We start from the raw sequence: 27,441 nt of genomic DNA on the forward strand, positions 1-27,441 counted from the left end.
GAAATAGTTCTGTATCTTTGCACTTCAGGTCATGTTTCTGGCTACTCTTCTTGTTAGTGTGTCTTATGTGCAATTTCACTGTCATTTATTTATCTAAAAATTTTCTGTTTTGTTTTTCTAGCCTGAAAACATATTATGTATAAATCGCACTGGAAATCAGATTAAAATTATTGACTTTGGTTTAGCTAGGAGGTAAGTTCAACTATGAGCCACTCAAAATCCATTGAATGCATCCGATGAGGTGAGCTGTAGCTCACGAAAGCTTATGCTCTAATAAATTTGTTAGTCTCAAAGGTGCCACAAGTACTCCTTTTCTTTTTGCGAATACAGACTAACACGGATGCTACTCTGAAACCTGTCAAAATCCATTGACATTTTCTTTTCTTTTATTCTTGTGATGTTTGTTCACACATTTCAGTGACTCTAAAGTGATTTTGAAATATGAAGGAGCAAAGCAATATGCTCCTGCAGGCATGAATTTGCAACTTAGTGCACTAACTGTCATGTTGTCTTTTCCAATGACATTTTTGCAGGCTAATGTTGTATTAGTATTCTTGTTTACACATAATAATGTCTCAAATAGAGTTTTTCCCCAGCGACTCTATGACGTCCATTAGGGACTTCATCTTTGCTATAGATTTTATATTGAAGGTGCTCAGATTCTGCACTGCTGGACCTCAGTCTAAAACCCCCAAGACAGATGGTAAAATGCATGACAAAACTATCCCATTTGAAACAGGAATACAGTGGATCAGCTCTCATTCCACTGTCTCTATCCCTACTCTGCCACAATGTCTGCTTCTCATGGATGAGGGTAAGAGATGAGGGTGTATTGGAAATGAGCCATGAGTTTGCAGTCTGAAATGGCTGCAATATGGAGAATGCAGTTTTGGCCTTTATGCACAAAGGTATCACAGAGCAGGGCAGTAATGATCTCTCTTTTGGCACTGGTGTGACTGCACCTGGAATACTGTTTTCACTTCTAGGAACCACATTACCAGAAAAATATTGCTTAATTGGTGGAAACTGAGAGTGGAGGAATAAAAATGATCAGAGAGCTAGACTTAAGAAGAAAGGCAAAAAAGATTAATATGGGTAGCTTGGCTAAAGGACAGCTAAGGTGAGGCATAAACACCTATAAATATTTAGAGGGTAAACAGCAAGGAGAGAGAGGAATTAGCTGATCCAGTAAATAGTGGTGAAACATGGAGTAATGGAATGCAATTAAGGGAAGGAAAATGGGTGCTCAATCTGAGCCTAACAGTGAGGGATACTAAGTTGTAGCAAGGCCATCCATGGAAAACATAGAAGCCCCATGTCTTGGGACATTTAAAATTAGAATGGACAAAATATTAGAGAATGTTCTAGAACACTCCTGCAACAGCAGGGAGAGGGACTAATAGGAGGCTTGACAAGTGTTTTCTTTGTCAAACTCCTATGAATGTGTCAAGCAAAAGATGTACCAATGCTCACTTTCTGTTGTTCTGGTTTAACATAGTTCAGTATTTGAAGGCTGTGAGACATATAGACAGCATCATATGTGAGCTGGGGTCCAGTTTTTACATTGGTCATTTACATCAGCCAAATGGTACAGGATTTAACACCTCTCACGTGGGCATGGTTAGAAGGAGGCCTGGTTGTTTCTGTGCCTGCCCCAGGTTTTTTACTTAACACTAGGCATGTGGGGGAATACTCCCTGATCACCATCCCACATACTCTCCCTAAGACTAGGAGAGAGCAGAGCTGTTACTTATCATTTGTTAAGAGCCAATTATATCCTTGGTGCAGGAGTGGGTCCTATACCATAGGGAAGGTTTCTGCAAAACAGCCATGGAGACTGTGAAAAAGTCCCTTGATCTAAGTCTGGGCGGGTGGCAGCTATGATCTGCTAGCTCTCATCCCTCTCTCCAGTTAATATGAAACTACATCTAAAAGGAGCACAGCTCTTTTGAGAGTGTGGTATTACAGAGTGGAGCAAGTGACCACGAGTTTGTAAGAACAGAATAATAGTTGAGTCCTGAGGAAATGTTAACTTAATTCTGTAGGTAGAGATGATGTGATTAGGTAAACAAACAGGTCATGGTTTATATGAGTTCTATGCTGACCCAGTTCTCTTGCAGGGCCACTTGTATTCTGACCACTCTAACTTAAATAAAAAAATCCAGATCCATCCTTCTTTCTGGGTTTAGGGGCTTGACAGACTTTGCTATTACCATTGCACCTATGTTTTGCCCTCACTTGCACTGAACCAGAGGAAAGCCAGTGGGTAAAATCTTCGATCCCTTGCCAAAGTAAATTTTATATAAACTTTACATCTTAACCCATATGCTGTTCTTTCAATTTTCAAGGATTTTTATTTCTTTTTGTCCCTCCAAAGAGCTGTCCAGAAGCGGCTCAGTGATATAGATGATGTTTGCATCCTAGTCGGTTATGTTAAGGATTCCTCTTTGCCCTCTTCATTATGACTTTGCCTATTATTACATATTTGCAGTGACCAGAAAAGAGGGTCCTCAGTTGTATATACAGAAAAAAAAATAAGAATATGGGGGAAAAAACATAAGCAGCTATGAAGCATGATTCTCTTTCCTAAAGGAAAAGGCGAGGGATATTTGAGTGAAAACAGGAGGTGTGGGCATGAGTTAGTCCCCCCAGAGAAGAAATCAACAACTTCTTATGGTAGCATAATAATAATATTTACCTAAAAAATTATTTTCTAAACATTGTGGGGTTCTCATTATACAAACCCATGTATTTCAGCTCAAAGAGCTTTTTTCTTTAAAAGGATTTTATAAAAATAGAAAAAAATATACACAAACAAAATTACAGCTTTAGGGAAAGGAGTGCCCAATAGAAAAGGTTTTATTAAAGCCAGTTCGGAAACATAGTCTTGCAAGAAATAGTGTTTTAAAAAACAACCACCATTTATGGCCTGGTCTTACTCGTTACATAGGCAAAATTCCCATTAACTTTAATTGGAGTTATTACTGAGTGACGATTGCAAGACTGTGCCCTTCCTTATATTAACTAGCAAATTATTAACATCTTTCACTTCCTGCAAAACCATCCTGCTGGTTATTAAAATCAAATAATGATCCCTTCTCAGGGTTCCATCTGGGCATTTATATTGTGTTCATAACTCTGTGATCTGAGCACTTTTACATAGTGAATTATGGTTTGGGATCCTGCTGAGCAAAATATCTCCAAACTTGCCCAAAAATGGAAGTTGATTCAGTGCATCTTCTGGATGACTTTTGCTCGTGAGTCTCCTCTGGAGACCAGCAAGAGTTTAAAGCTGCCCTCTCTTTGTGGAAAGCTTGTTGCCACATGGCGGTGTGGTAGGTCACACTACCATGTACTTGCAACATGAATTAAGCCCTGTGTCTGCCAATTTGAGGATTGAGGATGGAGCTTGTCTCTCTCACCAACAGAAATTGGTCCATTCGAAGATAGTACCTCACCCACCTTGTCTCTCTAGTTTGAGGATGATTTCTTTAGAACTTGTGTCAGACATTTCTCACTCAAACATAGTATCTATAAAAGTGACAGAGGTCGAGTTAAATGTGCCTGAATGTTAGCTATTTCAATTTGATTTTTGTCTGTAATAACATAGAAAACCAACTGTAGGGCCCTCAGCCTATTTCATCCACCTCTGTTCCTGTGACTTGGATTGATCTTATTAGTTGAATCACCACATGGGGGCATACAGCAGCTTGCAGAAGACATGGCGGTGATTCTACTGTAATCATGCAACTTTTAGTTGCAACCATATTCTTATCATCATGAGTCTTTCTCTGGCTCTTTCTCCTGCCATACTACCACCTGTCTAAATTAGGAAAATTAAATGATGGATAATGAGCTGTTTATAACTGTGACTTTCTGAATGGAAGCAGAGTGCCAAAGTTAGAATATGCACCAGAAGAGTGATTCACTAGAGACAAAAAGTTAATACAAATGATTTAGTTTCTTTGATTTTGTTCAAATTTAAATGGCTGATTCACTTAAATGTTTGATCAAACTAAGTGGAAGTGACTGTGAATTATAAAAACTCTCTGTGGGGATGCACAGGCTGAAATTCTGCATCTTTGAAGATTTAGATGTAGAATGTACCTGTCTGGCTTTGCTACAGAATGAAAAATGTGACGGTTCTTTTTGCAAGTGTGCAGTGCATGTACTTAGTCTGCTCTCAGTGCTGATGCCCCTTCTTGTTTCTGATGAAGGTACAAACCTCGTGAGAAGCTGAAAGTTAATTTTGGCACTCCTGAATTCTTGGCTCCCGAAGTGGTGAACTATGACTTTGTTTCGTTCCCAACTGACATGTGGAGTGTAGGCGTCATCACGTACATGCTGTGAGTAAGCCTCTGTGTGGGACATGGCCATGGCATCATCTGCTCTGTAAGAAAGGCCAGTGGAAGGTATTTGCAGAGCTGGAATGCAGCCTATTCAGAGATTCCCATCTAGGGAGTGTGTCTTTCTTGTTGCACTCACTTCATTACCCAAAAGAGAGAGCCAATGAAAGGGAACATCACTGCCACGCAACTTTAAATATCTGAAAAACAATCAATCTTCATTCTAAATACTTAAACCCTCTGTTTTCTCTTTGCCTTCTTGGTGTCTAATTAGTTAATAAAAACAAAACAAATTAAGTTTCATTTACTCAGACAAGATGTAATCAGTTGCTTGAAACTTAACAAAACTTCTGCTTTCAATGAGTTATTGAGGTCCCAGACTTATCTTTTCATTTTAAATCAGGCCCTTGGGAACCTGATCCAAAAGGACTTTTGCTCCCAACATGCACACATGAGTTATTCCTGCCTTGTGTGGAGTTACTTCCTGGGCCTGAAAAATTCACTTCACAGCCATGCATGGGATTAAAATTCTCCCCTGGAGTTTAGGCTGCAGGCCATGGGGGGGTGGGGGGGGTCATCTCTACAGTCTCGCTACCTACACAGCATTGCAACAGTTTTTTTGTAGCTCTTTTCAGTGGACTGGGTCATTTTTTATTTAAGTTTATGTAGAAGCCAAAAAAAATTTGTATGTGAATCCAGTCATAAATGATTGAAGAAACAAATCTGGGCTTGGAGACTGATTGAAGACAATATTTTATATTTCAAACAGTATTTTAATCCAGAGTAAATATGGTTTTAGGCCTCAGTTCAGCACTTGTGTGCATGCTTAGCTTTAGGCAGCTGACCAGTCCTATTCCTGTCTGAAGAAGCAGGTGATCATGTGCTCACATCGCATTGAGTTCAATTCCTGGGGTATCCATTCACTCTGACCCTGGAGTTGGCTGAGTGAGTTGCAAATGGGCAACGTGAAGCATTCATTCACCTGGACTGAGCTTTATTGTGCCACCATGCTCCTAGCCCCGCTGACCTGAGTAGTTAGGGACTGAGCCAGGTAGCCAAGCCTCACCATAGCACGTTGCACCAGCCTTTGGGACAGTATCTAGCTGGAACCCTCTTTTCTATGTGACTGGTGTGATTCTTAAGCAGCAGTGACGATACATAGGAGAAACGCATGTTTCCCATTATTAGCTGCCCACTTCTCTCTCTCTCTCTTTTTTTTAAAGGATTAGTGGCTTATCACCGTTCCTAGGAGAAACGGACGCAGAGACAATGAATTACATAGTGAACTGCAGCTGGGATTTTGATGCAGAAGCATTTGAACAACTCTCAGAAGAGGCAAAAGACTTTATTTCCAAACTTCTTGTGAAGGAGAAGAGGTATCTTCTTCTATATTTGTCACGGCAGTCCTACCATTTAGAGACTAACAAATTTATTTGAGCATAAGCTTTCGTGAGCTACAGCTCACTTCATCTGATGTAGCTCACGAAAGCTTATGCTCAAATAAATTTGTTAGTCTCTAAGGTGCCACAAGTACTCCTTTTCTTTTTGCGAATACAGACTAACACGGCTGCTACTCTGAAACCTACCATTTAGAAGAAGTCTTTCCTAGCTAAATGTATGTGTGGCAGCCAATCATTGAAAGTTAGTACTATGATTTTTCTTTTGCCATGTTCGTGTCTACCAGGCAGCTCAGTAGTAACACAAACCTCATTTTTTAAAAGAAAAATGTCAACGTATTTCAATCAAAGTAAAGGCTCTCCCAGTAACTGTGCCTGTTTCAAGAGAGCTGAAGTGGAGGAAATGTGAATCATTTGTTTTGTTTGAAGAACCTTTCACAGATGTCCAGGAGCTAGTTCTGTCATCACTTTGGCTTCTTAATGAGCATTGATACAAACTGCAAAAATGTCTCTCAAAATACAAAAGGTGATAAGTAGCAGCTGCAGTTATGAAAGCGACATAATTCCCAATCCAAGTGCCTTCCATATACTAGATAGGAACAAAGAACCATTTGGGGCCTAATTCTGCTCTTGGAGTCGTATGCTCAGCTCCCATTGAAGTCAAAGGGAGCTGTATACATTGCATTGCAGGACAGAATGTGGTCCAGCTTGTCAAATACTGATGCTGAATGAAGATACAGGGGCCTTGTCTTCCCTTGATGAACATGTGTCCAGTGACTCCTTCTACCAATAATGGGAATGTTTCACATTGTTTTAGGAGAAAAATGCCAAAAGGAACACTTAGAACATGGCTTTTTCCAGACTGTCAGCCGATGGTGCTGGAACCCTTTTAATAGTGGGGGTGTTGAAAGCCAGCCCCCTTACCGCTATCCGCAACTCCCCCCAAAGCTGGGGCTGGGAGCAGTGCCATGTCTCTGGGAGGGGGGGGGACCCAGATAGGGCACCGGGGCATAGGCTGGGGGCGGGCATGGGGCCTGCAGCTGGGACCCCGCATGCGGGGCCAGTAGCAGAGCCCCGGCCGTGGGGCCAGCTGCCAGGACCCTGGGAGCAGAGCCCCGGGAGTGGGGGGGGGGCGGGTGCAGGGCCCCGGGCACGGGGCCAGTGGCCAGGGAGTTGGGCCAGTGCTTCAAGAGCGGCTGGGAAGAGGGGCTGGCAGCCAGGACCTGAGAGTGGCTGGGAGTGGAGTCCGGGATGTGGGGCCCCGGACTGGGAGCAGGGCCCTGGCACAGAGATCCCGGCACAGGGCCAGAGGCTTGGTAGCAGGGCCGGAGGCTGGGACCCAAACCCCGGGCTGGGGAGTGGAGGCCTGGGCACGAGGTCAGTGGTCCCGCATAAAACCTGGGGGTGCCCAGAGTTCCCAGGCCTATACTTTCAGATAAACTATGCAAACAAGATTCAATAATAAAGTTCTTAATACTAACTTGTCAATGAAAGTGAAGATGGGCATTAAACTGGAAGGGTAATTGTCATCTAGTGGATTTGAACAGAGAGCCAGGGGTCAGAAGACAAGGCGTCTGCTCCTGACAGCCACAGACTTGCTGTGGGATATTAACTTCAGAGACTCCCATCTGTAAAAAGGAATTAATAAGGCTTTAAGGTTGTGCAGAGGACTTACAGATCTGGGGATGAAAAATGCTATTTAAGGGCAGATGATTATTAATTATTATTATTATAAGCAAGCAGCATTGTTGGATCTGCCAGCTGCTCACTAGGCATAATGGCAGGCTGTGGCTTGCTCTCTTGGAGAAAGAGGAATGACCAGTCTACAGCAAACCCTTCCCTCCCGAGACAGCTGAGGATGACCTGGTGCAACAGCTTGTCCTATCTCCTAGCACGTTCTTGTTCACCAGGAGGGATTCTGGCTGGCTGCTCACATTATGCAAAGGGCTGCTAACCATCAGTTCTGTTGACACCTTTTTCCTTGAGTGGCAGGTGAGCCAAAGGCAGGACTTAGCCCTATCTTTTCACATCAAAGTTCAAAGGCAAGTTCAAATTTTGAAAAAAAATTGCACAAAGGATGCCCCAAAAGACAAGATCCAGGATTTTTTTGCACTCCATGTGTTTTCGAAGGCCCATGGAAATGACCTCCGATTGAGCACCTTGCTGATTGTCTACATACTGTAGTTATTTTTATTACAATTAAATTATGTTTCAGTTATAAACCAACCTTTTGGCTGTCACATCTCCAAAGTGCTGAACACAAAGACAAGTTCTGTGCAGATAGTTGAATCTGAAACAGAACCTATAGGTTTCCAGCCAGCTGCAGGAGGAATACTTGAAAGCCATACCTTTTGTTTACACATGGATGCTCTCATTAGTGTTAATTGACTTTTGTGGGCATCTGTGATCCTCCTTAAATATACTGAAGGGAACGCTCTTGCATTGTCAGGGGAGATGGACTACATAAGACCACAAATTAATCTGTGTTCTTTGATGCTCTTGGCACAGTCCTACATAAATGCCATGTGTTCTACCATTCACATTTCAAAATCACATCCAAATAGAGCAACAAGGCTACACAATATTCAGGCATAAACCCAAGTGCAGAAGAACCTAAAACACCTCTAAGCACCACTTAGTCCCACCTGGAGGGTAGGAGTGAGAATTGGTCTTCATGCAGGCTCTCTGTGCTGAGATGACTGGCAGCTATAAAGGGACTTACCTCCATCTTTTTTTGTATGTTTACTTTTATTTTCATTTAGAAAAAACAACCTTTCACATGTGATATCAGTGAAGAGCAGCTGAACCATTCCACTGCAAGCAGACAAAGAGATTATTTGTAAACTTGTAAAGCAACATTTACATCACAGCCCTTCACAAATTTTATTTTCCAGTTGCAGGATGAGTGCAGCACAGTGTCTGAAACACGAGTGGCTAAATGATCTGCCTGGCAAAGCCAAGAAATCCAAGCTTTGCCTGAAGTCCCAGTTGCTGCTACAGAGTTATATAACTCATAGAAAATGGAAGGTAAATAGACAAAGTCTGTCATCTTTATTTCCAAAGACAAGTGATTGTACTAGTTCAGTGCAGTCAGGACCCTTATTCTTTGTCATAGTCCTCTTCTAAACATGGAGAATTCCCTTGCAGTATGAATTTGAGAATTATATTTGCAGTTATAGATTTGAGTGTTTACTTCCCCTTTTAAGTCATGGCATCTCTGAGTTTAGATACTTTTTTTCTAAATTTTTACTCTTATTTCTGACTGATGTTTCAAAAAAAATTAGGTGTAAAATTCCAGGGATTCAAAGGCTTCAGACACTATTTATTTTATGTTAAACGTGTAACCTTTCAAGCAAAAGCAGTTACTTTTCAGTTGACATAGTTGCATTAGCCTGTCTTCAATGTATAGGAAATACTGGAATGTGACAACAGAAACCTATTTTGTGTAGAATTCATTGCAAAGGTCTAGGACCAAGCAAAATCTGAGTTCAAATCCATCCTGAGTCCCTAATTCACTGTACAACCTTGGGAAAATTACTTGACCTTCTTGTGTCACATCCAGCCAGATGGAAAGTTGCATACTTTCAGGACCACTGATAATCTCTTGCTAATTCTTGAACCATTCTCAGTAAATATGTAGGAATTTCCATAAAAGGTGATCAATAATCATACTCTGCAAAGGAGGGACACAACAACCCTGGAACATTTTAACCTATAGGAAGAGGACTAAATCCAACCCAGTTTTTACTCACTATTGAGAGTATCTTCCTAATGAGTTATACCCTGAAGACCAAATGTCATTACTTTCCCAGACTCCAGAATTACTGGTACTTGTTGCATTTAAAAAATGTCTTCATCCCAGGTTATTTTATTACACATTTGCTAACAGATGCATACAGCCTTCTGTTCATTGTATAAACACTGTTTTACAGCCACAAAGAGTATTCTCTAGTACAAAGCATTTCATGATTCCCACTGGAGAGGATTCAAGTGTCACTCTTCTAGCATTGTTAACATTACACTAATGGCAGATAGCTGCTTTTCCTTTGATCATGCTGACATCTTGGGTCCCTAAAGTGTTGTAATTAATGTCTGTTGCACGTGAGTTGGTAATACGCTGGCTATTATCAGAGACAGGAGATTAACCTATTTAATCCATTGTGGCTGTTTCTATGACAGTTTATTTACATGACTCTCTTGTGAGGAAGGGGACTATGTTATTTTAAGTGTAACCCTGATTTAATTGGGAGCTGCAAAAGAATGGAGGTGTACTTAGAGCTAGCTGGCTTTCCCAAGGCTTACACGTGCAACAGAAGATGTGAGAACTGGTGCTAATTAGTCCCCCAATTTCACTAAGGTTACAAATGTACCCCAAAAACTTCATGAACCTTCCACTCCCTCTAGTTGACATAGGTGCATTACCCTGTCTTTAATGGGTAATCAATATTGGAGTGACACAACAGAAGACTGTTCTGTGTAGTATTCAGTGCAGAGGTCTGGGAACTAGAGAAAATCTGCATTTACTATTCGGAGTCCCTCACTGAAAAAAAATCAGTGTCAATCGCACAGTATGCTTTGGCTCTGTTATGCTCACATTTAGGTTTTTCTATTTCATTCACAGAAACATTTCTACGTGGTAGCTGCTGCCAATCGTCTGAGAAGGTTTCCGAGCATGTCTGTCAACCTCGCATAAGCTGCTGTGGAAGAGCTATAAGCCTTAGACCTAGAGATGAAGCAGAGAGAAAAGGACTGGATGTTTCTCTCTCTTCCACCACCACTTCTGCCATCCTCATGTGATGTATCAGGCGTGTGTTTAGGTACCAGAACTGCCTCAGAGCACAACAACGTAGAATGAATTTTACTAATCTTTATAAAACAGGGGTTTCTATAGTTCTGTTTTACAAGGTCTCAGCTACTGGACATAGTGATACATAAATATTCCTGATATAACTCCACTTATAGCTATATTGATATGCTTATAATTAGCAGCTAAGTTCCTTGAGTGGGACCCATTTCTTTTGGAAGTGTTTGATTATTTATATGAATCCAAAGGGTGGGGTATAGCAGCAAGAACCTGGTCAGCAGCAGTGGGATACCTTAAGACTTTCTATGTTAATGAGGTGCTATACTATCACTTTTAGGGCATTGCCACAGTGGTGATAGATTTGAAGGAATAATAATGCTCTACTTTCCCCAAAGATAATTGTTACTTAAAGCAAAATACCCAGGGACGAAACTGAGGTAGAGAAATGCAGTTTTTCTACATTTCTTCTAAAAGGGTTCATTTTTTTCTGCCCCCCCCCCCACCATTTTTTTTCTTCACCAAAGCATCACCATAATGCATGGCAACTAATCAGAATAGAAGGAAAAAGGGCCTTCCACTTTATCCTCTAAAACAAAAGCTACTGCTTTCAGAGGTGTTTAAAACCTGGCGCAAGTTAAGACAGATTGTCCCCTACTGCTATATTTTTATAATGGGTCAAACTGATTAAATACCTCCTTATGTTGGTATAAATTTAGGTTTAACTACCACAAATGAAAAACAATTGAGATGACAATCTGGTGGATGAAATACAGTGCAGTTAAGTGTCACCTCCTCCGCAGGTACAGAGGTTCTTTTATTCTCTCTTCTGGCTGTGATCAGGGGATACATTTTAAATATACTTTTCTTCAGCTGGGACCTGAACGCTTAGTTTTCTAAGCTGATATTTGAGTTCAACACTTTTGCCAAATGCCATGAAGTGTAACAGAAAAACTACTGCTTTGTAACAGATGGAACTGGTTTTTGTTTCTGTTCAGCTGTTGGGTGGGGTGGGGTGGGGGGAAGATCAGTGAATTGCCAGCCTTTGACTCTGTTTCAGTCACATGGGAGCTGTTGCCCTTTTTCTGATTGTTTAAAAACAAAAATAAGTTAGTATTGTCAAGAAAAAGGTTAATTTCAAGAAGCAAATGTTTTTTTCTGATGCTTATAAAGCTGGAGTCACCCCGTATAACACAATCCCAGTACCAACTGTGTTTCCTTAGTGTTCATCAGGCATTTTTGTAGAGGTGGCTGACACACTGTTTCCTTTGTGGCTAACCTACAGGCTGCACCACTCTATGTGAGCTGATTAAAATAATTTATCACAAACAGTAGCAGCTTAAATCTGCACATTCAGCCTAATCAAATCACAATTTTACTCTCATTAACTCTTTGCCTTTCGAATGCCTAAAATGGTTGTTGATCCCAGCCCTCATCAAGACCTTAAAAATTGCTTACACTAGTTTAATGTTAAGCTTGTCTAGTTTTTCAGTTCTAGAACGTCTCTCTTCACTTCCAGATGGACTGGACTTGTACAGCACTTTTGGGATTATGTCAGAGGGCAACAAAAATTACATGAAAAAATCCTGACAATGGATCACCTTCTGTGAAGGCCCAAGCTTGTTCACATTTCCCCTCCCAAGTGACATTGCATGGTAAATAGTTATTGTTAGTATGCATAGTTATGACATTAACACTAATAAATCTCAGCAAAAATGTAACTGGCCTATTTCTCTCTAGTATGAAATATAGTAAAGGCAGCATTGGTGAGCCCTTTACAACAGAATTTCAGCCTGCTACATCTGACTTTCGCCCAGAGTGTGGACCCTCCTTTGATATTATGAAATCTGATTTAGAAAAAAATTCTGGAATCTCATTTTACAGCTCGTCTTAGTGAGCTGAGACTGCTCAGTGTTTGCCCTGCTCATCACGCATTTGTCCGGCCTCTTCCTGAATCAACTTATTAAAATTTTAACTTGAACTAATCCCCAAACAAATGTAAGTTGACAGGGAGGAATGCTTCCACTTTTACTCTTAAATTTTTAAAATGGGGCGGAGCAGAGTGGGTGAAGAGAGAGAAAAGCAAACTTATCTCTTAAGAAGCTGGTCAACCAGCATCTCTTCTTCATTACTTTGTCTTTGTAAATGGATAATGGATGAATGCCCTTACTTATTCATGCTTAAGGCTCCAAGTCTGTCATAGAGGTCACAGATTCCGTGACTTTCCATGACCTTCGTGACTTCTGCAGTGGTCAGTGATGACTCTGGGCCAGCAACAGGAGTTTGGGTGTGTGGGAGGGGGCTCATGGCTAAGGGCAGAGGGTTGGGGGATGCTTACCTCAGGGTGGGGTGTGGGTCCCATTAGCATGGCCCTGCAGCTCCTAGGCAGAGGGGTCAGGAGGCTCCACGCACTGTCTGTGCCTGCAGGCCCCACCCCTGCCACTCCCATTGGCTGGGAACTGCGGAGCCAGCGCTTGTGGTGGAAGCAACTCACGGAGCCCTCTGGCCCCATCTGCTGCCTAGGAGCTGCAGGAACATCAAGAGATGGGTAGATAGCCCCTGCCAGCCTTGCCACTCCCCACCCCCAGCATCATTGGGGTTCCTAGGCCACCTCCCCCAGGGCCACTCCCCCCCACCCCCAAGGCCCCCTGCCCAAGTTTTAGTCGGGTATATAGTAAAAGTCATGGACAGGTTATGCGCAGTGAATTTTTGTTTACGGCCCGTGACCTGCCCATGACTTTTACTAAAAATACCTGTGACTAAAACATAGCCTTATTCATGATATATGTTTTACGTGGATTGCAGGCTACACCCTGTTCCTTGGTGTTTAGTTTTTTCAATTGCCTATCTTAGGATCAGAACTTAATTCTTAAAATGAAAGGCCCTTCAGAATATCCATCCCGCAGATGGTAGCAGGCCAGGCTTTCACAACTTCGAGATTTGTCTCCTCTTCCCCTTCAATCTCCTGGGGTTAACCTCTCTGCAGAGCTCTTTCAATTTATTTTAAAAAACCAGCAGTTTCTATAGAACCACTTTTAGTTTCATCCTTATTATATCAGAGAGGACTTTTGTTCCACAGCCCCATACAGATGAATCAGTGGATTAAGAGAGACTTTGGCCCCTTTCCATAGCATAAAAGGGTCTTAAACACCCCCATTCCCAGCTTTGGGAGGACTCTCCTGGTGCAGGCTCTGGGAGGACAGCCCGAAAGCTCCCCCAGGAACACTGCTTCACAAGTGAAGTGTCAATGAACTGGCAGTGTTGGTGTGGGGCTGCAGCCCTCCAGAGCACTGCCATTCCTGGTTGTGCTGCAGCCTGTAAGGCAGTGGGAGTGAGGGCGCCATACCTCAGACGGTACACAAGGCTCTTTTAATTATGCTGGGGGCCCAGAGCAGCCTTTTATTGGGATGATCCAAAGGTGACAATGCAGGATTACCTACCCTGCCTCTGTAAATTCCATGCTGTGGCTCTGAAGGATGAGATTCTGCACTGGCTCTCTACTTGTTAACCTTGGAGATGGGCCTCTCACTTTAATTTCATATATGCATTATATTGTAACAGGCTAGTTGTGTCCTTTATACCAAGGCAATCTTTATTGCTTTCTAAAAACATTTAGGTCCCACATACACAGTAGAAAATTTATTTAATCAGATATTATGGCTATAAAAAAGTTTTAACAGTCTGAATTCCTCAGTTTTGTTTTGCCGATGACACAAGTTGTTTCCTCATGGACGGACCCTTTCCAAATAGCTTACTAACCATGACTTAAGCTTCAGTTTGGAATACAAGAGTTTGCAACCTTCTCAGAGATCACTTAATACTGCACCATTATTTGGCCTGTTTGTTGCTTAAAAGTAGCAAGGCTATTCCATGTCCTAGAGCTGAGGTCTGCACTGGTCCGAGGGGAAGGGATCACAGGGTCAACTTTCAAACTTTGGCCAACTTTGTAGTAATAGTGTGTCACCATAATGCTGGTCCCACTTAGTAAAATGACAGGCGTAACAATTTAAAATCTTGCCAGTCAAATAAATAAGAATGGCTGGTTACCATCCATAAATTCATATGCTACCAAGTTGCACTAGTGTGAAGGGGGATTTAAAATTATAAACCAGAGGCCGTGACAGTGTTTGGTGGCACTCCAGAGACTGAAGTCAGACATTGGCCCCTTTTGCCTTAGTAGCATTTTCCAGGATTCTCTTTTTCCATTCTTCATAATCTTGTTTTGCTTCGGTTTCACTTTTCTGCCGCTTGCAAGGGGTCTCAACTTCATCTTCATGTTCTATGGGGGCAAAAACCCCCCCAAAAACTTTCAGGAAACACTATCATGCATAATATTTTGCCTAAAGAGAGCACCTAATGCTGAGTCCCAGACCCCTGGAATTTACATATACCAGTCTATTTCATGCACACAAAGACTCCATCAATCATTGGGGGGAAAAAAAAAATCAAGCTGTAGTTTTGTTTAACACTATGATCTTCACTTATTTATCTTTTTGTTTGAGTGGAAAAGGCTACCCTAGACTTGCTCCACAAAAATGTAATGGTGCTTCCACTAGGCCAGTGATGCCCAAACTTTTCCTCTCGTGCCCCCCTCCCCCCCCCGCATACCAGTAATGGAATCTGTCTGCGCCCACGGAAAAAAAATAGGTGCTTAGCACCCACCAGCAGCCAGCTTCCCCCTTTCCCACCCCAGCGCCTCCCATCTGCCGGCGGCCCTATGGATCGACTCGACCCCCCCAGTGCCTCCTGCCCACCACAATCAGCTGTTCCACATCGTGCAGGAGGTGCTGTGGGGAAGGGGGAGGAGTGGGGACAGGATGCGCTTGGAGGGAAAGGGTGGAATTGGACAGGAAGAGGTGGGGCAGGGATGGGACCAGGTGGGGTGGGGGCTTGGAAGAAGATGTGAGGTGGGGGAGGGCGTGGTAAGAGGCGGGCAGGCTTGGGGGGAAGGGGTCGGGTGGATGTGGGCCTGGGATGGAGCGGGATGTTGAGCACCCCCAGGGCTCGGAGGAAGCCGGCGCCTGTGGTCCATGTCCCCCCCTCCATTCCTGCACACCCAAGACTTCCTGAGCAGAGGAGCTTGGGCTTAAGGCAGAGCTGGGGATAGAGGCAGGGCTGGGAATAGAAAGGGAATGAAGGCAGAGTTGGGCTGGGGACGTTGCAGAAGGAGGGGCAGAGCAGAGTTGTGGCTGGGGGTGGAGTTACAACTGGACTGGTGGGGAGGGGGCAGAGTGCACTCCAAATAGGGTTGGAGCTTGGCTGGGGGTCGGAGGTGTGGCGGGGGTAGAGTGGGACCAGGTGGTCCTCCCCCGGAGGCTGGCTCAGGCCCTACTGTGCAGCACCCTGAATGTTCCTTCACGACCCCATAGGGTCATGCCCCACTGCACTAGGCTCTCTTAGCATTGCCAACATCTGGCCATATGTGGAAGGAAGTGGGCCGTTGAGAACAGAGCTTCAAGACATACTGAGCAATAACAAACTTATCTAGCTAAAGCATTATTAGGCAACAGCAGAAGAACAAAGCTTAATTTCACAATTAGGAGACAACTTACCTTCTTCCTTTTCAATGCATTCAAGCAAGGTCTTCTGGCTTTGGGTTGGCTGAGGTGTCAGTGAAGCACAGTCTCCTATTAAAGAAGAGAAAGCTGCTTTTATTTATTTAATTGTGGACAGTCATTGGGGTACTAGAGCACCTAATGATTCACATGCATGCCATACTTATGTACCCCCCACCCCTTTACCTTTGCTGATAACTCTGGCAGGACCCCTCCCTTGCTTCTAATTTCTCCAGCACCTCAATCAATGTATTTCTATTACAGTAGCACCTGCAATGTGCTGGGTGCAAGCCACACACACAAGAACAGTGTCTTCCCTTGCAAACTGTCCAGCTGAAGGTGGCAACAATCCCTGTTTCAGCAATGGGCTAATGTCTTGTAGGAGCAGCAACAGATGTGGGTCTTGAAGGGGTTTTCAAGGAGGAGAGGGCAATGGCTTTATGGATAAGTTCAGGTGGGACATTCGCTGCATGATGAGCATTATGGTAGGAGGTGCAATGACAGGGGATGGGAGCTGAGGGTGCCAATGGTGGAGTACGAGGAAAAAGTGCACAAATTGTGATGGGGCAGAGTTGTACAAGGAAGGTGAGGACATCAACTTGGTGACTGGAGAAGTACGAGACAGAAGGATTCTAACAGGAGCTGTGTAACATGTACGGAAGATCTTCGCAGCTGCACTATACAAAATGGAGTGGGACTACAGGAGAGTCAGTCAGAGGTGGCAGCTGCACTACTAAAGGCAGGAAAAGAGCAGGACCTAGAAGAGAGTTTTAGCTGTGTGGCAGTAAAGAAAAGGCCAGAACTTGATCTATTGCAGAGGAAGAGTTGTAAGTTTTGTATTGCTCCCATGTGTGGGGCAAGCACCATGGAGGAGTCAGACATGGCTCCTGTGTTATGTGAGTTCGATAACAGACTGACATGACATCCCTGAGGAACAAGACAGGCAGTGATCAGAAAGTGAATTGAAGGAGACAAGTTAGGAATGGACAGACAGGCTGGCACCAAAAGAATAGTTGAAATTATAGGAGCAGAGGAGATTACCCCCAGAAAGGGTGCAGAGAGAGAAGGATGTTGCCCTGTGGGACCTAACAGCATAGCTACATCACTTGCGTTCCAGAGCATGAGACTGCAAGCACTGAACACTTACTGCTGATCTGCTGGCCAATTGTCTCCAGCTGGCTGCAGAGCCGATCGAATATTGCCTTCTTCACCCCAGAGGTATCCACCATTTTCTTCTTATCCACTTTTAGTTTCAAACACCTAAAACCAGAAGTTAGTTTATTTTCTGAAGGAAGCAACATTCAAACATACATAACTCAGGTCGATCAATGTATTTATAGGCAGCACTGCCTGGGAGAATAAGCAGAAGGCTGGGGCCTGGAATTCCAGAATTCTAATCTAACTTGGCTACTGACTCACTTTGTGACCTTGCTCAAGGGACTTCCTCCCTGCCTCACTTTCTCCATCTGCAAAGAAGGAGATAAGCCATATCCATCTGTCATATAGGGAAGTTGTGATGATCAATTCATCCTAATAGTATGTAACAATTTGGAACAGGAAGTGAAAAATTTCACACCTTGTTGAAATTACAGGGGGAAATTTAAACAGGAAGAAAGTTCTATAAGTTGTAATTTGGCCAGGACACTGGGTAAACAATCCTTCTCCTGCAATGAGTCAAATGGGACTTTCACCCCAGTAGGTGCTCATTTTTAAAGCTCATCTGATGAACTGTACAGCACCCCTAAAGCCAGACTGGTTCATAAGATTTCTAATATGTATAACTCTTGGCTTGGGAGAAGATTCATGTTCAGTAAAAGTCCATTTTACTTTACTGTCTTTAGTCATTGTCTGCTGGACACTAACCTGCAGGCTGTTGCAGCTCTCTCTTTAGAGGGCTCCATGTCTCAAAGGCAAGATTGCCTGCGGGGGGAGCGGGAGGCGGAAAAAACAGATGACTATTTGGAGCTTGGTTTCAGAGTGATAGCTGTGTTAGTCTTTATCAGCAAAAATAACGAGGCGTCCTTGTGGCACCTTAGAGACTAACAAATTTATTTGGGCATAAATAAATTTGTTAGTCTCTAACGTGCCACAAGGACTCTTCGTTATTTTTATTTGGAGCTTGTCAATCTTTACCTTTTGTGCAATGGCTCCCAATTTGAATGCAAAACATCATCTCACTACCACTGCACATTCCACAAACATCTTTGTCGGTTATATGACCAACTCAAATACACTCTAGTCCATCTTGGCAAACAGAAACAACCTTCCCACCAAATGCAAGATATTAACTAGTAACATTCTTACGTTGACAGGTTTCAGAGTGGTAGCCATGTTAGTCTGTATCAGCAAAAATAATGAGGCGTCCTTGTGGCACCTTAGAGACTAACAAATTTATTAAGGCATAAGCTTTTGTAGGCTAAAACCCATTCACTGGATACATGCAGTGGAAAATACAGTAGAAGATAGATAGATAGATATACATACAAAGAACATGAAAAAATGGGTGTTGCCATACCAACTCTAACGACACTCATCAAACAAGGGGGGCTATTATCAGCAGGAGGAAAAAAAATTTTTTAGTGATAATCAGGTTGGCCCATTTCAAACAGTTGACAAGAAGGTGTGAGTAACAGTAGGAGAAAAATTAACATGGGGAAAGGTTCGATAGAAGGTCAAACACACCCAACAGATGATCTTCAGATGACTGTCATATTATAGAATCATCCATCCATAATACTTTAAGTACCAGTGGCAACATTTATTATAAAATCATGTGATTTCCCTTTGGGCTACAAGACTAAGTGTTTGATTTAATGCTTTCTTTCTCCAAGGCAAAACACAATCTAGGCTGAATACTTCCCTACAAGGAAGACATCAGCCTCAGCAGGCTGTCAAGACTATCTGGGGTTCTGATAGTAGTGCTACAAGATACATTTAACCACCTAATGGTGCTTCAGAATATTAAGGAATTCTGGGGACTGGAGCAGCTGTTTGCATTGTAACAGCCATTTCACACTTGTGAAATCTTTCATCATCATGTACAGCATGCCTGTGTTGTGGGGAAATCCAAGAATGGGATTTTGTGCTCTCGCAGTTAAAATAATGGGGAATCTCATATAACTGTATGAAGAGCATACCTGCAGGCTGTGAACAATGCAGCTGTTGTGAACAAGGGTTTTGATAAATCAAGATCCATCTGCTGCATTTCAGAGAGACTGGATTCATACCTAAAAGAGAGTAGCAGTGTTTACTACACAGCCAGTTTGCTTCTAAATAAAGCTTGTGAAGTTTATTACTTTGGAGCTGAACAAAGACCTGGTACAAGATCTCAGCCAGGGACAAACATTTTCTACTCCTGGCTGAGAACAGAAGAAAGAGGCAAAGAGAGGAAAGGGATGGCAGCACATCCTGAGATACAGGGGGTGGGAGGTGTGATATTTATTTCAGACCAAGAAATTAGGCAGAGGGGACAAGGTGGAGTCAGCACAGTCTCTATTCTACCTACTCACCACCCTCAATGAAACCTAGTATTTAACATCTATAAATTATCTCTAAAAAATGTGATAAGCCACTTTGGATTCCATTCATCCCAGTGCAGAGGGCCAGCCCATAGCTCCTGTAACCATTTAATCCCCACTTAATATAGGGCTTAAGCATGGCAGAAGGCTTTGTGGGCCCTCAGCACAGAGGTGAATTTCATTCTCCGAGTATTATGAAACAGCCAACAGACCATTTATTTCAATCTATGGTTATCAGACTGACAGGTGTATTGTTTATACAAGGAAACATCTATAGGTAAGTTTCAATAGCCTTAATCTTTAAATATGATGCAGCCATGAAGAGTGTCAGCTACATAAATGAAGACTCTTCTTTGCAACCCAGGATTAATAGACTCTAAGGCCCAAAGGGATCATTATGTTCATCTAGTCCGATATTCTTTTATGCAGTCCTTAAAACTTCCCCAAAATAATCCCTGGAGCAGATCTTTTAGGAAAACATCCAATCTGATTTAAAAGTTGCCATGACCCTTGGTAAATTGTGTAGATCGTGAATTATCTCAGTTAAAAAAAATATGCCTTATTTACCTACTAAATTTGTCTAGCTTCAACTTCCAGCCACTGGATTGTGCTATGTCTTTCTCTGCTAGATCGATAAACCCACCATTAAATATTTCTTCCCCATGTAGGTGCTAATACTGTAATCAAGATATCCCTTAACCTTCTTTTGCTAAGCTAAATAGATGGATTTCCTTGTGCCTGTCACTAGAAGGCAGGTTTTCTAATCCGTTCATCATTCTTGTTGCTGTTCTTTGAACTCTCTCCAAGTTTTCAACATCTTTCTTGAATTGTGGGCACTAGAACTGGACAGTAGCATCTATACCACTGCCAAATACAGAGGTAAAATATCCTCTCTATTCGTATTTGACATTCCTGTTTAAGCATCCAAGGATTGAATTAGCCCTTTTGGCCACAGTGTCACGCTGGGAGCTCAGGTTCAGTTGATTATCCACCACGACCACCCTGTCAGACCAAATAGTTATTGAACATTTCTGCCTTTTCTACATTATTATTGATAATTCTACCATTTCCATTTAGCAATGAACCAACCCCACTGTCAGGATTCTTTTTGTTCCTACTTTTTGTTCTCCCTTAAGTCTGCTGGCCATAGATGTCTCCTTATGTCCCTTTGCTGCCTTGATTAATTTTCTACAGTTCTATCTTCTGATTGATAGCCATTATTGCTGGCTTCCCCTTTCTTCCATTTGTTGTTGTTGTCATTATTTTTTTATAATTTCCTGTTAAACAATTGCTTTTGTTAAAGTGGATATTACACAGAGGAGAGGGTTTTATGTGAAAGGACTCTCAACTTTGTGAAGTTTTCTTATTCAACAGTTTTGACCAAGAAAACGTAGGATTCATTTTGGAATGGATACATTTCTCTAGACATGTAGTTTCTTTCATTTGTATGTATCTTCTGGAACTGCAAGGTTGACAGAGAAAGGGCTACAGGTAGGGTTAAATGAGAGGAAGTGTGAGGCTGTGGATAGGAAATTGGACTGGGAGTCAGGAGTCCTGCAGTCTATTCCCAAATGGTCTAAATTTTTCAAACATGGGTTCCTAAATAAGTGGTCTAATTTTCAGAGGTGCTGACCACTCAACATTCACTGAAGTCAACGGGAGCTGCAGGTGTTCAGTACCTCTGAAAATCAGACTTTTCACACTTAAAGAGCTGTCTTATTTAAAAACAAAGAAAGCATTTCCATTTCTTAATAGAAATGGATGATAAAATGATGGCCATAAAAGGTTACGTGCCCTACCTTTGTAATATTTTTGAAGCGGTGTTCACTGCTTCCGTGCAGCAGAACTGTACAGCCAAATCTCGGATTCCCAGATTGGAGTTCAAACCTAGCAAACACTCAAAAGACTTCATACAGCTCTGGTAAGTCCTCTTGTTCAAACCGGAGAGTTTAACTAAGTAGCTCTTTGAAAAACAAAACAAAACTTCATGTGTAAGCAGAATTTTCCTTCTGATACTTAACCCATCCAAATAGAATAGGTTAATCAATCCATCTTCTATTTTTGTTTTAAATAGTTATGTTGTTGTTTGCTCATTGTTTGGTTAGATCTATTACGCACATGAGGCTGCCCTATGAAAAGGAAAAAAAATACACAATGGCAAAGGAACAACACACATTTCAATGCAGAGTTACCTTCAGATAGTTATGCTGGTGCTGCAGTTTGGAAAATGATTTGGCCCTTTTAACTGTCTTTTAGAAAGCTAAGATACCAGGATCATTGAGCATGAAGGGTCAGTGCTACTCATGGGGAATCTAGGCTATGGAAACCTCTCTCATGTATGGAGGAGGAAAATAAAAAAGATTATATGGACAATCACCTATGTCTTTTGTCCCCACCATCACCAAAAAAAGACAGTTGTCTTGCCTGGCAGTCCTGCAAATGGACATCCACAGGCTTCCAGGGGGCAGAGGGACACACATGTAGCCACTGCTTCCTTTTGGTAGCTTTCAGAGCCCCCTTGCATCACTTCTCACAATAAAGGGGCACAGCGGCTTACAGTTTACCACCCTTAAGGAAACCTCAGTCAGGGGCAGTAGAAGTCAATTCACAACAGAATGTAAAGGAGACTCTAGTCTTCAATTCTCCATTGTTAACCTCTGATGAAAACTGGAATAGTACTGGATTGTTGGAAGGACCCAGTTGCAGACTGGTCTGTAATGTGAGGAAATGGGAATTTACTAGTCTTTCCTTGCTGCCTCATCATATACACTAAACATGGTACAAGTTTTATTGGAGTTGGTAAGAGTTAGGACAAACAAAGAACCATGTTACGTATTGTGTCCTACTTTGTCCACTGGGTGTTGCATATAGCCAGCTGCTAGGTCCAGGCACATCACCGCATTGCTTGTTGCTGTCATCTGAGCCAATAATCCTGTGCACTTCACCTGGGACAGTCGCAGATATTCTTCTGCTTTTCTGTAAAATAGCCCCACATGAGCACACACACACAAAATGTCATTTGTTAATACTACTGAGGATACAGACTGGTGGCATTTACTTCTGCAAGAATGCAAACATACATACCCAGGACTGGCTGCTTTAAATCAAGATAAAAAAAGATTATGAAAAATGGGACGTCAGTTAAATAAATCTGGAAGCACTGGCAGGCTGGTTGCATAACTGTGTATGCACTGTAGCGTGTTGTAGCCTATAGAAATGTCAGTCAAATATTAGTTAAAAGGAATTCAAAGTAATTTTGAGTAGTGTTAAAAGTAATTTACCCTTTTCCCTGGATTAGGCACTGAAGAAAAGTTAAGAGATTGGATTTAGTTGCAGGTGTTAGTGATGTTCAACTGTTACAGGGGAATGCACATATATATTTATTTGGATTTAAATATAATAATCATTACACACATGCAGAATGATAAGCCCCCTCGTGATAATTAAGTTTATAGTAAAAACTCATCTTTATTCTAACTCTACTAGCTGGCGTAATCTAAGGAAGACAACCTTTCGTTTCAGGTGGGGAGGAGGGAAAAGGGGAGGGGGGAACAGACTAGTCTATTCACTAACTAGGACTGAAGTAACTAAATCTATTATAATTCACACCTTTAGTTATTTCAGGGCCAGTCTATGCATGAACTCTCTCATTTCAAATTTAATTTAATTTAAGGTGTGAATTAAAACCAATGTAGTTATTTCAGTTCAAGTTTGTGACTAGGCCAGCTATAAGAGACAAGTGCATCTCTATAAGAGATTTTAAAAAGGCAGCAGAGTTTAAGTGGATAATGGGAAGAATCATTTAGGCCAAGGGCCTTCTCTATACAAGATTCTGCTTTTTTGCATTAAGATGTTCCACCATTGCTCTTATAGGTGAGGCTTAGCAATGACAGGAATCCTAGCACAGATCTGCTTGCAAGTATTTTAACCGATGTGGTCCCAATACTACAACAGGCTTACCACAACAATACTCCTTCCTGCCTGCACTTACATGGAGCCCTACCACAATGGATTGATTTTAATCACAAATTTTTAAATCATATTTGTATTTGTACTTTAGTTATTTTCCTAAAGAAAGTTGATTCTCATTGGTTGGTAACCATTAAAACATGTTGATTTGCAACTAAATGCAGCCTTCACATTAAATTTGGTACTTCTTTTTGCTAACCGGGAGGATTCACTATATCTATATGCATTTATTTATGCAATTATAGAGCTTAATTTTTACATTTATTATGTTAGAAAATGGTGAATGATGCATTTCTTATTGACTAGATGATACATTTTTACTTCTGATTGTGTCAAGTTCTATTTGGATGGAAATTCAATACAATTAAAAATGCACAAAACCAGCATTTTACATGTTTTTATTAAATAAAACTACTGTAAATGTTCAGGACACAAGAAAATTTTTTACCAAAACTGTTTTGCATTGAAAACTTATTTATTAAATAAAGGAAGAACTATCTGTAGTTAATGAATTAAACTGATTGTTTCTGTTATGTCCTTCAAGATTTTAGAACTAGAAGATCTGATCCTCCTACCTTGTTTTTATTAATAGATTGGACAAGAAAAGGTTCCTTAACTTTTAATGAACTCATCATTGAATCGACCTAGTTCAATAAACTGAAATGAAGAAAACAGAGACTACAGCTGTCAAAAGTTGGTTTAGCACTTCAATAAACTCCCATGCCACGGTTTTAGCCAGTAACTTCCATCAGTTCAGCACTATGATTTTCTGTAAAACTTGGTACCAAACATTCTTTCACAGGTGTCTACCTGGATCTTGCCTACATGCTCAGGGTCTAACTGATCGCCACATTTGGGGTCAGGAAGGAATTTCCCCCCGGGCTGAGATAGGCAAACAGAACCCCACAGTTTTTCTGCCATTCTCTGCAGCCTGGGTCACTTGCAGGTATAAACTAGTGTAAATGGTGGATTCTCTGTAACATGAAGTCTTTAAACTGTGATTTGAGGACTTCAGTAACTCAGCCAGAGGCTAGTGGTCCCTTATATGAGTGGGTGGATGAAGTTTTGTGGCCTGTTTAAGTGCAGACATAACCTAAGTTGTGTTTATCATCACAGTAGCCAGGGCCATCCCTGGGGGCTGTAGGGTCCAGGACAAATCAGCATAGGGGTGAGAACTAGGGGTGCATAGGGTGCTGCAGCATCCCCAGGATCCCAGCTGCCAGCCCCGCGCACCTGGGGCTCTGCTCCCTGCCTCAGCTGGGAGGTGGTGGTGGAGGATGGGGTAAGGTGGCTGGCTTTCAGCACCGCCACTATTAAAAATGTTCTAGCACCACTGCAAATCTGCCCCCACAGGCTTGGGGGCCCCACTCTGCATCAGCAACTTGTATGGCGGGACGGATCCGGCCTGGTGCTGGGCCACCTGCTGCTAATGGCAATTGCCGGTGCCTACTGCAGAGCTATTGTTGACCATAGCGCCATGGTGGCTCAGGGCTCCGGCCGGGATTGGGAATTTGCTGCACCATGTCTTCTGGGACCGATTGCAGGGGGTCCCCCAAAGTGCAGGGCCCAGAGTGGTTGTCCCGATTCGCCCTACCCAAGGGATGGCTCTGACAGTAGCATACTTCCTCCTCATTCTTACATGTTCTGAGCAGTGAGATATTTTAAATTTCAACATTGTTAATTAGTTATTAGTATCTGAGTTAGCACCCACTGAAATAAATGGAGCAGTTAATACATCAGAGCTATAAATATCAGGCTCCCTACAAACAAAGTCAGACATTATTATTTATCTGGTACACTGTTTTTTTTACAACCATAACAGCAAAGAACTATGACGTCTCTACATGGGGAAATTGACCAGAATAGCTTCCTGTGTGGACACATTATTCCAGAATAGTGGGTGCACTTTGAGCACACTAATTATTCTGGAATAAAGTGACATATCCAGGAATCACATCTCTGCATAAGGAGCTTTATGGGAATAGCGTAGAGGATAGGGCCCTGGACTGGGACTCAGGCTACCTGGATTCTATTCCAGTTTAGCCTCTGTGTGTGCATGTGTAAATGACTCTGACTTACTTCCTCCATCTGTAACATGGAGATATTGACCTTTATAAAGTGTTCTGAGATCTACTAATGAAAAGTGCTATTTAAAAGCTAGGTTTTAAAATTGGGCTTGGAAGGATTACATTTTTATTGGTAAACATTGATTCCACTCAGGGTGGATAAAAATCAATGTTTTTCTTTTTACTAAGTAAAAATCCACTCTGATTTCCCTGTACACATACAAACTGACCGAACAAATTTCCATCAACAATCAAAATTTACAGATGGCATATGAAAAATGCTGCTTGAGAACTTAAGTTTGATTTAAGAACATTTACTTTGTATGTTTTGACGTGATGCTGACAATTTGTGTTTCAACGGTTACCAAGCTTTAACTTTTTGAATCAACTTCTACTGCCATTAAGTGATTGTCGGACCCCAGCATAATTCCCTGCAACTGAGAAAATTTAAATAATCTAAAACAAGATTAAAACCCATAATTTTCTGCAACTGAGAGAATCTGAATTGATAAAAAAAATGCGTATAAATAAACCAGTAATTGCTGAAGCGATCACCACAAATCGAATTCTGCCAAGCCTAATTACAGTGTAAACGCGCCGGGCGACCATCCCCTCTATTATTTAGCAGCAAAGAGATGCTCGCCTGGCTCCCGTCGGACCCAAGGTGCTTCCCGTCACACGGGGATCCTGCCACCCATCATCACAACGCCGCCACCGCCGGGGCGCAAACCCACCTCTCCCACCCAGGGGGCGAGAGGGGGCAGGAGACCACGGCGGGCGGCCGGATCCGGGTCTCAGGGAAATGGGCCCCGAGCCCCCACTCCCGTCTAGGGCACCCCGGCGGCTCCGGGGACGGGTCCCATCCGAGGCGCTGGGGCTGCCCCGGGCCGGGCACTGGGGGAGCGTGTCCCGCGCCCGCTACCTGAGAACTGCGGGCGCAGCGAGGCCCAGCTTGGGCGCCAGCCGCTGGATCACTCCGGGCTCCTCCGTGGGCCGCATCCCCGCGCGCGCCACTCGCCACCCCTGGCCCTGCCCCTTCCGCACGCCCGCTCCTGTCCTGAGAGCGTGACGTGCGCTACAGGCGGGGGAGGTGAGCCGCCACCTTGGCGGGGCATATTCCTGAAACTCATTGGCTATCCCGAGCGTCAATCGTGGCTCACTAGAACCAATCAGCCTTGACACCTTGACTTCCTCGGAGTCGGCCAATGAAGAGGGGCCGCTGTTGAGGGGAGGCGGGGCTTCGAGGAGGCTGAGGAGTCACATGACAGGGAAACGCTGTTTGGACTGGTGCTGGTGCTGGCTGCGGGCTCCGAGCGATCATGGTGAGCGGGGCTGGCCTGCGGGCTACAGCTTGGAGGGCGGCGGCTTGTGGCTCGGGCAGGCCGGGAGTTGCCCTGGCCTGCGGCTGCAGGCGGGTGGGGGGCTGCAGTTCTGAATGGGCCGGGGGGAGGCGGTTGGCCTTGCTGCGCTGGGGTGAGGGGCAGGCCCTGGCTCTCGGAGGGGGCGAGAGGCAGCCTCGTCCGCGTTCCCCCTGTTGCCCTGGCGGGGTCTGCGCCGGCACGAGTGGGGTCGGGGCGGTTCCTGGGCATGGGCGGTCTGTGCCCGCGGTTCCCTGGGCACGAGCAAGTGCAGTACAACGTTATCCTTGCTCAGGCCACCCGTGCTTGCAAACCTAGCAAGGTCTAGCTTTAAAACCAACCCACCTCTGCCATCATGTCACTGTTGCGTTAGGTGGTTCCTTCCCTTCTCCAATGCTCTGCACAGTCTAAGGCCGATGACTGTGAATCCA

At 43.1% G+C, this 27,441-nt stretch overlaps 3 protein-coding genes across 8 annotated transcripts in view; 2 read left to right on the forward strand and 1 right to left on the reverse strand.

Moving 5' to 3' along the window:
• Positions 1-10,958, forward strand: part of MYLK3 (myosin light chain kinase 3) — a 71,395-nt gene extending 60,437 nt beyond the window's left edge. For all 4 annotated transcript variants that reach the window (XM_043495445.1, XM_043495446.1, XM_043495444.1 and 1 more), the window contains 5 exons: positions 122-192; positions 4,218-4,346; positions 5,570-5,722; positions 8,638-8,770; positions 10,365-10,958. In XM_043495445.1, coding sequence (XP_043351380.1) covers positions 122-192; positions 4,218-4,346; positions 5,570-5,722; positions 8,638-8,770; positions 10,365-10,436 — 558 coding nt within the window. In that variant the 3' untranslated portion in view covers positions 10,437-10,958. The remainder of the gene's footprint in view (positions 1-121; positions 193-4,217; positions 4,347-5,569; positions 5,723-8,637; positions 8,771-10,364) is intronic.
• Positions 10,959-14,118: 3,160 nt separating this feature from the next.
• On the reverse strand, positions 14,119-26,708 carry ORC6 (origin recognition complex subunit 6). 3 transcript variants are annotated; one of them, XM_038368600.2, is made up of 7 exons: positions 26,575-26,708; positions 22,464-22,593; positions 21,417-21,580; positions 19,237-19,326; positions 17,247-17,359; positions 16,097-16,171; positions 14,119-14,823 (listed from the first exon to the last, which is right to left on the reverse strand). In XM_038368600.2, exons 1-7 carry the CDS (start codon positions 26,649-26,651, stop codon positions 14,696-14,698), a joined length of 777 nt encoding a protein of 258 aa, XP_038224528.1. In that variant the 5' UTR covers positions 26,652-26,708; the 3' UTR covers positions 14,119-14,695. The 3 variants fall into 3 exon arrangements, with proteins under 3 accessions (XP_038224528.1, XP_043351383.1, XP_043351384.1); XM_043495448.1 differs by having other exon boundaries at positions 16,097-16,189; XM_043495449.1 differs by lacking the exon at positions 14,119-14,823 and adding an exon at positions 15,778-15,964 and having other exon boundaries at positions 16,042-16,189.
• The window catches only part of VPS35 (VPS35 retromer complex component), a 45,944-nt gene continuing 45,190 nt past the window's right edge, over positions 26,688-27,441 (forward strand). Inside the window, exon 1 of the mRNA XM_038368004.2 lies at positions 26,688-26,974. Coding sequence (XP_038223932.1) covers positions 26,972-26,974 — 3 coding nt within the window. The 5' untranslated portion in view covers positions 26,688-26,971. The remainder of the gene's footprint in view (positions 26,975-27,441) is intronic.

The sequence above is a fragment of the Dermochelys coriacea genome, chromosome 12 (genome assembly GCF_009764565.3).
Source record: "Dermochelys coriacea isolate rDerCor1 chromosome 12, rDerCor1.pri.v4, whole genome shotgun sequence".
Classification (NCBI taxonomy): Eukaryota; Metazoa; Chordata; order Testudines; family Dermochelyidae; genus Dermochelys; species Dermochelys coriacea.

Bases quoted from the DNA above. Each gene is read 5' to 3' on its own strand.
- ORC6 (XM_043495448.1), bottom strand. From the start codon at position 26,651: ATGCGGCCCACGGAGGAGCCCGGAGTGATCCAGCGGCTGGCGCCCAAG. The intron at 19,327-21,416 runs GTAGGGCACGTA...ACTCTCTTTTAG, and splicing joins GCTTCAAAAATATTACAAAG to GTATGAATCCAGTCTCTCTG. The intron at 17,360-19,236 runs GTATGCTCTTCA...TTCTGGTTTTAG, and splicing joins GCATTGTTCACAGCCTGCAG to GTGTTTGAAACTAAAAGTGG.